Source organism: Saccostrea echinata, unplaced genomic scaffold (assembly GCF_033153115.1).
Source record: "Saccostrea echinata isolate AGI-Se365-2 ecotype Australia unplaced genomic scaffold, CSIRO_AGI_Sech_v1 ptg000025l, whole genome shotgun sequence".
NCBI classification, from domain to species: Eukaryota; Metazoa; Mollusca; class Bivalvia; order Ostreida; family Ostreidae; genus Saccostrea; species Saccostrea echinata.
This window is the reverse complement of record NW_026889774.1, coordinates 12,772,465-12,783,790: the sequence shown is the minus strand read 5'-3', so window position 1 is coordinate 12,783,790 and position 11,326 is coordinate 12,772,465. Positions and strand designations below refer to the sequence as shown.

The window sequence follows — 11,326 nt, the reverse complement described above, 5'->3', positions numbered from 1 at the left end:
AGAACCTGGGTCGGTGTTTTCGGGGTTGGGGGGGTAGGGGTGGGTGGCAAATACCTTTAAGAAGGGAGGAATGTGGCTTTCAAACCGGTTTGATCGCCGGTGGCCAGATAGTTCGTAAAGCACCTGACTGGAGATTCAGGGGGTCCATGTTCGAATCCCGGTCTGGTCCGTTGCATTTTTAGCTCACCTGAGCTAAAGTGAGCTTTTCTGATCACCTGTTGTCCGTCGTCTGTCCGTCCATCTGTCTATCCATCTGTTAACTTTTCACATTTTAAACTTCTCAAAAACCACTGGGTAAATTTTGACCAAAGTTAGTAAAAAGCATCCTTGGGTAAAGGGGAGTTTAAATTGTTAAAATGAAGGGCAAAGCCCCCTTACAAGGGGAGATAATCAAGAAAAGACATAAATAGGGTGGGGTCGTTAAAAAAATCTTCTCAAGAACCACTGGGCCAGAAAAGCTGACACTTACATGGAAGCATCCTGGGGTAGTGTAGATTCTAAATTGTTCAAATCATGACCAATCATGTGGGGTGGGGTCACAACGGGGAATCAAAGTTTTACATTGAAATATATAGGAAAAATCTTTTAAAATCTCAAGAACCACTGGGCCAGAAACGCTGAAACTTACATGGAAGCCACCTAGGATAGTGAAGATTCTAAATTGTTCAAATCCTGGCCCTCAGGGGTAGGGTGGGGCCACAATACGTATTACAAGGGGGAAATCTGGTGAAGAATAGCAGGGTCAACGTTACTCAGGTGAGCGTTGTGACCCATGGGTCTCCTGTTCTCCTCTCCTGTTAAATTTTGTTTCTTAAAAGGTAAAAATAACTGGATTCCTCTTAAAATGCTTAACAAGAACCCCCCCCCCCCTTCACTCTCTTGACTTTGCAATGCCTTACAAGCCAATGAATGGCAATTTGTCTCAGTCAGGCCTGTAGCAAGCTACATTTTTAAAAGGGGGGGGGCTTAAAAAATGACAAACAAGGGGAGAAAAATGTAAATTGCCCAAACTCAAAACCTATTTCGGGGATGTTAGACCTTTCTCTAACATTTGGGTAGAAAATTTAGGTATTAAACCCCCCCCCCCCCGGTTCTACGGGCCTGGACTCAAAATGATTAAGAAAACAGAGAATGACTTACTTCCTAGCCCCTAGCCTGTTATACGATAGCTAAGGTAAATAAATCATCCTGACAGAGACTAAAACTGTCAAAGTTTTTTCAGATTGTTGTTTAATCCATGTTTTTAATTTTCAATCTCACAATCGCTTGTTATTGATCCATTTAAAAACACTGAATATCACCTATAAATTAACTTGCAAAATTGACAGAAATTATGAGTATCAAACATACGGTATTACGTGGAATTCTCAATCAAGATTTATCTTAAATGCTGTGCAATTTTCTGGCCAATGTCGTGCAAAATTCAAACAGGAGGTTTCTACCTAGACTACGTGCAAATAATTTTATGCCTTTTCATACATGTGCCGAGTCACTAGTGTCCTATATTGTTCAATATCATGCTCTATTTAAAGAGGGGATATTGTGATTAGTTGGATGAAACCCCGTTAGTTTTTATTTGTACAAAAATTGACTGTTTGAAGCCGGATGGGGTCTCTTCTATGAATGTCTTGCTGACAGCTATATATGGAGTGTTGAAGCTACCAGATAAACAAAAAAGACCATTCAACTGCTGTGATAAATGATAAAACAGATTTAAATCCCAAATCATTTGCATAGAGCAAACTTCTTGCATGATTACATCGACTGCAAGACAATAAAATCTTGTAGCAGATATTTTTTAATTGAAACATGAGCCTTTCAAGAACAATGATTGTGCGCGCTTGGTTTGAGAATGCGCGATAGCTCCAGAATCGTAAATGTTTTTGTACTAAATGCTGAATTATCAAGCAGATAAACTGAAATGATTACATCAAATTGGTTATTTGGTCCAGAATCCCGATTAACAATAAGATTATGCCATTTGATCGTTAAAGAACAATTAAGACAATAGTTATGGAGACATTTTTATTGATACACCACAGTAAATAATCTTGTGTACTATATCACACAGGCGCACGGACTATGAATACCCTGTTACATGTTTACAAGCATCTTGTATTATTTACTAGTAACTCGGTCAAATGAATGGAGTTAATATGTTGAAGGCAAATGTTATTTTGTGGATTTGGTCAAGAAGACATGATTTGACGAAGTGAAAAGTTGTTGACGATGTTTATGGGACGGTTAATAAACGTTAGGAAACAGGAGGATAATCATCGAAAGTTTCTTTGCGTGATGAACGATGTGGCAAGAAACCAACACGACTTCTACAACGCCTACATCAAGAAAGAGCTCCAGTACAACATTTCCCGACAGGAACGCTCCAGTGTCGCCGTCAGGAAGGCGGTGACGCAGAAAAAGATCCTCCAAAAATGTCTGGAGCTGAAGCGGGAAGATACGGCGGCGTCTAAGGATAGAAATCTATATGGGCATTACGGAGGGAAGTCCATCCAATCCCTCAACAAAGACATGGATTCTTTTCTCGCCGAGAGACATCCTAAAATACGCAAGAAAAAGCACCTAGACAGTGTCATGAAGCATAGCAAGGAGAAAGGCTTGATTCTTGGTACGGATAAAATGTCGGAAAAGGTGCGGGATTATTTTGTTGAAAAGTGGGGTGTACAGTACCCAACACAGCAGGGTCCTGAAAAAAAGGAGCCTGTGTTTGGTGCCAAAAAACGGGAAGAACAGAAGCAAGATGAACCAGAAATTTCATTATCGGCCCTATTCAAGCCGTCTTTCTTTCCGCAAAGAAACAATTTTCGTAAGAGTGATGACTTTGACGCCAGGGATGGCGATTTCACCAGTCGCTCGGATCCGACGGGACACACGACAGCAGAAAAGCTCATGTACGCGATCCCAGGGGAAGACAAACATTGGAACTGTAAGCGATGTTATCACGTGGATAAAGTCGTGCGTACACGCAGCAGACGAGCAGTCAGTGAACATGAACCAGATCCTCAGGCCAATAGACTTGTTCTGCCACATATACCAAGAGTGTCGTCACTGGTTCATACACATCGCTAGAATACCATTTTTCTCGTGAACACTCTAGTGACACCATCAGAATAGTGACCACAATTATTATATGGAGAAGTGGGCAATTTTATATTTCTGTGAAACTAAGGTTATCAAACCTGGATAGTGGATGATTGAATTGTTTAAAAAGCCTTTTACCCAATGTCTCTGAAATCATAAATCTATATACATTAAAAGTGAAAACTGAACAAAATTAGGTGTAATTAATTAATGTAGCCATTTCCATTTTTTTTTTTTTGAGAAACGGAAAACAGATAAAAAAAAAATCAGAGGGCTACATTATTGCTGCTTAACAAAACAGACATTTCCTCCTTTGAAATGGCATTGCCATCTGTATGACTGTGTCTATATCCTCCACTCTTCTGCATGACTATGAATGTACTTCTTAATACTCTAAGCTTTGTACTGAAAGCTTATATGATGGTTTAGGAATGGACACAATGAAAGCTTGAACACAAGGAAAAAATGAACCAGCCTTGAAGGAATAAAGAGAAAGAAAAAAAAATGGATAAACATTTTTAATGTGCTTTCTTTCTCAAAACGTGTAAACAGATCATTAGAGACAATCTTATTATAACAATTACATTAAAGAAGTATTGCACAACTCCTGTCTTTATAACAATACACCATTCTCTTAAAGAGTCACCAGGGCCACCAAACTGTCTGTCCTTTCTACTTCTCTGGGCAGGGTCCAATACCACTCTGTCTAATGCCGCAGCAATCCACAGTAGTTTTCTGACAGACTTTTCTCGACTTTTAAGTCACCAACTTGATTCAGCAAGTACCTGACCTACCCAAAGATAAGTCAGACAATGTGTCATTCAGCTATATTTCTGATTTCAATATCCTGCCCTCAGTATACATAAATGCATTCCATGTGATTTATTTTAGAGTTTGAACCTGTTTCCAGTGTACATATTTTGTTAATTAATACAGCCTTTAGACTGAGACAATTTTTTTCCCCAGTTGATAATGTTTTTGGAAGATAAGCCTATACAAACTATATTAATTGTTTTTATTCCACAGAGGGTGAATAATTATAGTGACTTGACTGACTGACCCTTTCAGGAATTGGACTGTTTCTGTCGCTTCCAGTATCGCTTGACATCATCATGGCCATTCTTCGTCACAACCATCACTCTCTTTATTGCATTGTCCCAAAGCAGAACTCCTAAATCCTGTAAAAGAGACAACTCTACATGTGATGCAATTTCACTTCTGACCCCTATCTCCCAGTCCCAAAATGATGCTGTATATCTATCCACCCATGGATTTTAAGTCCACATCAAGAAAGGTTTACACTATGTTGAAGTTTAAAATAAAAGTTCTTATTTCTACTATTAAATGCTGTATGCCTAATGTCTATAAATATTGGGTATAACATATAATAGCATTTTGAAAGATATTCATATTGTAAGAAAATCTTCAACCTTTTTTTTATCAACATGAAAAATTTATGTTATGTAACAAATTACTTTGGCATAGTCTCTCAGCAGCTCAAAATCACTTTGTGACAGGAACTGGTCATATAGAACACCTTCAGAGAATTTAAATCTGTCACGCTCTAATTCCCACAGTCTTATTTGGTCCGTAATGGTTGAAGGAATCACTGGAGACTGAAATCAAATTATCTGATAGATGTCTTTGATAAACTATTTTAAAATGTCACCTCCTGATCAATTTTAATGATAATTTCTAATAGGACCATTCCGAGTTTTTTCTCTGTTCAGTGTTCACCCATCTTTCAAATAGCTACCTACTTATTCACAAAAAACACACAAGCCAAAAATTAAAACACAGTCTTTATAGTCGGAAAAATGATGTCAATCAAAAGATTTGATTTCATTAATCTATTTTTCTCACAGAGAGATCTATTCCTTAGCAAAATCAAGGTATTAATATGACAGATTTTAGACAAATATAGAAAAAATCATCAGAATTCAAAGGTTTCGATCAAATGAGTTGTTTTCAGAACTTCCGATTTTGTTGGTTTTTTCTGACCTGGGGTGTCTAAAACCAAGGTGCATACACATGCTAAACATAGAAAAAACTTAAAATGACCTAATTTTCACAAGTTTCAGATACATTGTGAAGTTGAGAACTGTATTTCCATTAGATGCTAGAAAGTGACTACATAATTAGTACTACATTATAATACTACTAGCACTATACATAATACTGCATAATAAAATTTAAATAAATAAATGTTGTAAAAAATCTCAGTATTTCATTAGATTAGCTTTATTTCACCTTCAATCATACTTACATTCCTCAGCATCTTAGGATGAGCATGGGTTTTTAAAAAGGATATTATCTACAAAGAAAAACTTTTATTTCAAACACTGTCTTTAAGTTTTACAAAACTATGTATCTTGATGTTTGCAACACATTATATTGAAATCAAACCAAAACTGTTTGTGGAGTAGCATTTATAAAGATTTTCAGATTATACCACTTCTATATATGACCCTGGTGACATTTTTCATCAAAATTAAAAATAGTTTTGCATGCAGAGTTGTGCATCATGGTGTAAAATACTCTACCAGTGTATCATGTTTTACAGAGATCAGACCAATACTAGGAGAAGAGCTTGTTTAAATTTTCTTTACACATTTTTCTATTTTTAATAACCTTGATAACACCTTTCATTGGAACCAAAATTTTAGTAGGAGTACATTGCATAACAAATTCTCACTATTTGATTGGACAAAAACAAAAGCATATATAACCTGTGTTGCCTAAGTGAAATATGACTTTCGTCAAAAAAACGTATCAATCAGCTTAATAAAATTTTGTACATTTTCATGTCATTTTAGAGGACAAATCATCTTATTTTCAACTCTTTATAGTAGAAAATTTAATTGTAAGGAATGAATTTGATAGTTATCCAAGTTAAAATCATTTCCCTAGGTTGGAACAATCTATACTTTTCTATAAACCACTTCCTAATTCATGAAGTGTAAACTGCCCCATTCTAAATTATAGCATTATAACTTGGGTAACTTTTAAATTTATTTGTTAGTTGCTATAAAAATAAGATTTTTCATGATATTTTTGAGTAATATTTGCTTTTAACATTTGGCTGTGATATATCCTTAATACTTTATTTGGTGACTTCCCATAACCTACCTGGTCAGCTGTGATTCCGCGGGTTAAAGCATCTCTAACCTACCTGGTCGGCTGTGATTCCCTGGGTTAAAGCATCTCTAACCTACCTGGTCAACTGTGATTCTGCAGGTTAAAGCATCTCTAACCTACCTGGTCAGCTGTGATTCCGCGGGTTAAAGCATCTCTAACCTACCTGGTCAGCTGTGATTCCCTGGGTTAAAGCATCTCTAACCTACCTGGTCAGCTGTGATTCCGCGGGTTAAAGCATCTCTCACACTGCCACGTGTCAAATTTCCCACACAAAATGTTGGAAACCTATGAAAAGTTACATATATATTAATCTACAAAATTGGGTTGTGTATGCATGATATCATTAAAGCATTAGCGTATTATTTAGATATCTTACCTGTATAACATCTCACAAAACAATGCTACCAGAGCCACAAGTAGTGGAGAATCTATAAGGAAGAAAACAGTACTCAGAAAAACCAAAACAAATCATGGGACACTACATCCACACATATCATCTACCTTGTACAGAGAATTGTGTAAAATTTTAGTACATCAATCCAGGGACAAGTTACGAGAGCATTTAAATCTATAACAAATGACAATATTGCATGTGAAACTTTGTAGAATTGATGTTCTAAAGAAGAAGATTTTCATGTTTTTTTCCCGATATATTTCTAAACATGTAAAAGTTTATTCCAGAGATTCTTACAAGAGATACACCTGGCAAAAGACCACCAGACTGAGAGATCATCTCTTTTATGTGTTTTTATCTCTTTTATCATCTCTCTTATTTATACTAGTGATGTAGTAATTTATGTATCTATTCAGATTTAACCATATGAAATATTTAGTACAAAATTCTTCCTTCACTCAATGCTACCAAAAGGTCAATGTAAAACATGTATGGATATCTCATTATGCAGATACACGTACATGTTTTACATTGATCTTTTGGTGGCATTAAATGAATGGAGAATTCTTATCTCCATTGGAGATAAGAATTTTATTTTCAAAAGTACAGCCATCTGTTTAACAGTAGAGATCTATTCTGACCATTACTATAGCCAGCAGTCTATACATACCTGTGTAGGCATACACTCTGTAGTTGGTTTCCACCATTAGATAACCAGTATTCTTTCCCAGTGTGAAGTCTGACAATCCAGAGGAAAGATTGATGGCAAGTCTGGTGGGGTAGTACCTCTGAATTTTCCTCTGTAACAAAGCACTAATACTCATAACATGATCAGGGATTTTTCTTTGCAAAGGATTTTCTAATATGCAAAAATAATGTGTATTTATGAACACTATTTAATCATGCTTAATGTCAGTCTTGAAAAATGACTTCTACCTTAAAAACAATCTTTTACTCAGAAATATAATACAAATGATAAAATGGCAAAATATAATTGATAATAGATGTGATGACAGAAAGTCAATATTACAAAAAATATACCATAGCTTTATTCAACTATGACTCCTTTAAGTAAATCAAAGTCCCATAAAATAACTACAAAATTTCAGTTAGGCTTTGACATAGTTATTAAAGAATCGACCTGCTCCAAAAAATCTTTATAATAATATGTTTGACAGAAGAAGTTACCCTTGATTTGACTGCAAACAATTTTATCACTGAACTTATACAATAAATAGTAACATTACTAAAACCCATGTATTATAACTCCCCTAATTACCTTTCTTTGATAAACAAGACCAAACTCCCTCAAATGTTGTAAAAACCTTTGTTGTCCATCATTCATAAACTCTGTTGAATAATCCTGGAAAAAGTGTTTTAAGATTTATATGGAGAAATCACTGAATGACTATCTTTAGATGAAAGATCAAAATTAGATTCATGCAATATTACAATGCTTACTTTTCCTAGTGTTGAAAAACTAAGTTGAAATAGGAATGATAAGCAGTCTATAAGGTCCATACCACGACTCTGTCAAAAAATTATATTAGGAGAGTAAAACATGAATTACTAAACTTATCTACTAAAACTTAAAAATAGAGAATTCTTGTCTTATCTACAAAAGCCAATCTTGAAAATAATAAATACTACTGTCATATGCAAACTCCATCTTTACTTTTTTTAGAATCAAAATAACACTTAATGCATGAAATAGTAGTGAGTTATTGATAAGAAATGTTACCTCAACTGTGTCCAAGTACTGCAGCATGAAATACCAAACTTGTGACCCCGTATCCATCAACAGAAACTGAAAACCTGCAGGAGTAATGGACGGCAGAGGGTCCACACCATCCCTATCATCAATAGTTTTATAACTAATTCTTCATATATTATTGACTGAGAAATGTTTAAATGTCCTAGTTTATGACATTTGTCTTCTTGTGGGGATAAGAAGAGACATTATGTAATGACTTGAACTGACAATCAATAATAAACAGAAATTAACATGGTCACGAGTCCAGTATGATAAAAAGAAATTTACGTGGTCATGAGCCCAGTATAATAAAAAGAAATTTACACGAGCATGAGTCCAGCATAATAAAAAGAAATTTACACGAGCATGAGTCCAGCATAATGAATAGAAATTTACGTGGTCATGAGTCCAGTATAATAAAAAGAAATTTACGTGGTCATGGGTTCAGTATAATAAAGAGAAATTTACGGGGTCATGAGTCCAGCATAATAAAAAAAAATTTACGTGGTCATGAGTCCAGCATAATAAATAGAAATTTACATTGTCATGAGTCCACTCCAGTATAATAAAAAGAAATTTACATGGTCATGAGTCAAGTATTATAAAAAGAAATTTACGTGGTCATGAGTCCAGCATGAAGGAGAACATCAATGATATCTCGACTGACTCCCTCTGTCCCCTCAGTGGACCCCACCATAAAATGGAGAACACACTACAAAACAAACACAGATGTTAAAGGAAATGTACACATTCCTCTGGTTGAAAGTACCAAAAATAAAAAATAAAATTATTACATTTTAACAGTCTAAATTTTGTCTCATTTTGACTTTCAGAATGCAATTTAAGGTTATAATCTTGATGTTCAGGAAAGATGATATTGTACAATTGAATACCTCCCATCTTTCAAGAGCATATTTATCTAAAAATGGAATGTCCTTGGCATGTTTGTCTGGAGGTAGAGGCCCTCCAGAAATCTTGGAATCCAGTCCTCTGCAAAATACATGTAATAAGGGTTGAGTTTGCTTTGGCAACAACCCATAAAAGAGTTTAGAGACAAATCCTCCTTTAAGTAATAAATTGGAAGATAAATTACTAAACTAATAATTCATTATTATCTTTTTAAACATCAATCTATATTCATCAGCTGTGAACCTTACCCTCCAAGCAGAGCAACTTTCATATTAGAGCGAAATGTTTCATTCAGAATCCAACCCAGCAGACCCCCTTGCATTTGTTGTTCATGCCACACTCTCAGATCAGAAAGTACTTTGGAAGCATATTTGTGTTCCCTGAACAATAAACATTTAGTGTCAGAATCTTATTCATTTTCATCATTAACATGGTATGTACTTTATAAATTATGCACTAGAAAACAGTTTCTTTTGTTGGGTGCTTCTGGCTATATTATACTGCTATGAATATGAACAACACCAGGCAACTTCTAGATGATGAACACCAATCAATTTGACATTTTTGTAACAGAGATAGGTCCAAGAAATAAATTCAGAAACTAATATAATCGATCCTGAATAAAAAGAAACAATATCATGAGAATACACAGTTACTGTATGTCTAAACTCCTCAAAACTTGTACTTAACTCATTTACAGTTGAACTTCAGTATCTTGAACATTGAAATATTGAGTACCATTGATTTGTAGCACTGAGTTGGAAGTCCAAGTCTCAACCACTTTTTATCTAAGCACTTTAACCTCAATATCCCTGGATATCTTGGATTTTTTTTTTTGGCTCAATCAAGTTTCAGATCAAAAGTTTGTATAGTTTGTTTTGTTTATCAGTTGTCTTGCTCAAAAAAAATTTCTCCCTGATATGTATCTTGCAACAAGTTTGCTGTTATTCCAAGAAACTGTACTGACTGAAACGGAAAAGAACAGAAAAGTTGGAATCTGACTGGAACTTAAACTAAGGACCAAGTGCTTACAATGCGGATAGTCTCTCAAATGAACTACTGGGTCCCATGTATATAGTTTCATTCCCCCATGCTCATGACCTTTGCTCTTATAACACAACCTAGTTTCCGACCTTGGTAGGTTTTTAAGTCTCTTAGTTCTTGCCAGAAACAAATATAACTGAAAGGGGGAAAAAATGGAAAGCAAACTGGATTGACATCTCTGGACATAGCCCTGGATATGATGAGGATGTTTTCCCAATTAATCTGGAGAACTTGATTGACTGTTCACTTACAGTGTAGTTGCTATAGCTACAAGGTCAATATGTGCAGATTGAAATGCCTAGGTCCTCTTATACATGTATACATACTTACTCATTGTGTTCATTGGTAACCCATAAACCAACAGCAGACTGTGATACTGGTTGTTCAATGAAAAGCATTCGCATCACATAATGTTTAGATAGCTGAGGAAGTTGTCTGCAAAAAAAATAATTAATTAAATAAATTGTCATTATCATTATTACAACTGTACATAATTTGCTGCATCTCGTGTTAAACTGTTATTTACCGAAATACCGCCAGACAGGTAGCCGGGTGATTGTACAGTTTATCAAGGATACTGTGAGAGAGTGTTTTTAAGTATCCATGTAAGTCTTTGCAATCTAACTTTTTGGCAGCTGTAACACTTGCCATGCCGAATACCCCAGGCACTGGCATAAAATAACTTAACAAGTAACACAAGAAATTATCCTAGCCACTTTCCTGCCATGCCGAGAGAAGCATCAATGTAAATTGCGCGCTTAAATTCTAAATGTCAAAACCAAGGAACGGTGATTATATTAACTGGTAAACATAGATTCATGAATGGGGCAACGTATAAATTTTGATTACATTAGATCTTCCAATTTCACAAGAAACGTTTCAATTCTATCAATATGCATATTTTTTTGAAATAGCAGTTTTATTGTAGCATTTGTTCCGGAACAAATTAAAACGCACAGGCGATTCGATAACTCTTTTCATTAGGAGGA

The 11,326-nt window shown here is 35.3% G+C and overlaps 2 protein-coding genes across 3 annotated transcripts; one reads left to right on the top strand and one right to left on the bottom strand.

Annotated features, from left to right (window-relative positions):
- The first annotated feature begins 2,147 nt into the window (after positions 1–2,147).
- LOC133192034 (uncharacterized) lies at positions 2,148–3,225 on the top strand. The gene has a single exon (XM_061327875.1). It carries the CDS (start codon positions 2,230–2,232, stop codon positions 3,085–3,087), a length of 858 nt encoding a protein of 285 aa, XP_061183859.1. The 5' UTR covers positions 2,148–2,229; the 3' UTR covers positions 3,088–3,225.
- A 389-nt stretch (positions 3,226–3,614) lies between these two features.
- Positions 3,615–11,082, bottom strand: LOC133192638 (general transcription factor IIH subunit 4-like). Of its 2 annotated transcripts, none has more exons than XM_061328636.1 (15): positions 10,864–11,082; positions 10,668–10,772; positions 9,542–9,673; positions 9,278–9,374; positions 9,002–9,096; positions 8,373–8,484; positions 8,093–8,161; positions 7,911–7,994; positions 7,302–7,431; positions 6,614–6,665; positions 6,444–6,522; positions 5,366–5,413; positions 4,575–4,715; positions 4,152–4,277; positions 3,615–3,889 (listed from the first exon to the last, which is right to left on the bottom strand). In XM_061328636.1, the coding sequence occupies exons 1-14, from the start codon at positions 11,010–11,012 to the stop codon at positions 4,164–4,166; spliced, it is 1,407 nt and encodes a 468-aa protein (XP_061184620.1). In that variant the 5' UTR covers positions 11,013–11,082; the 3' UTR covers positions 3,615–3,889; positions 4,152–4,163. The 2 variants fall into 2 exon arrangements, with proteins under 2 accessions (XP_061184620.1, XP_061184621.1); XM_061328637.1 differs by having other exon boundaries at positions 4,160–4,277.
- Between the last annotated feature and the right edge of the window lie 244 nt (positions 11,083–11,326).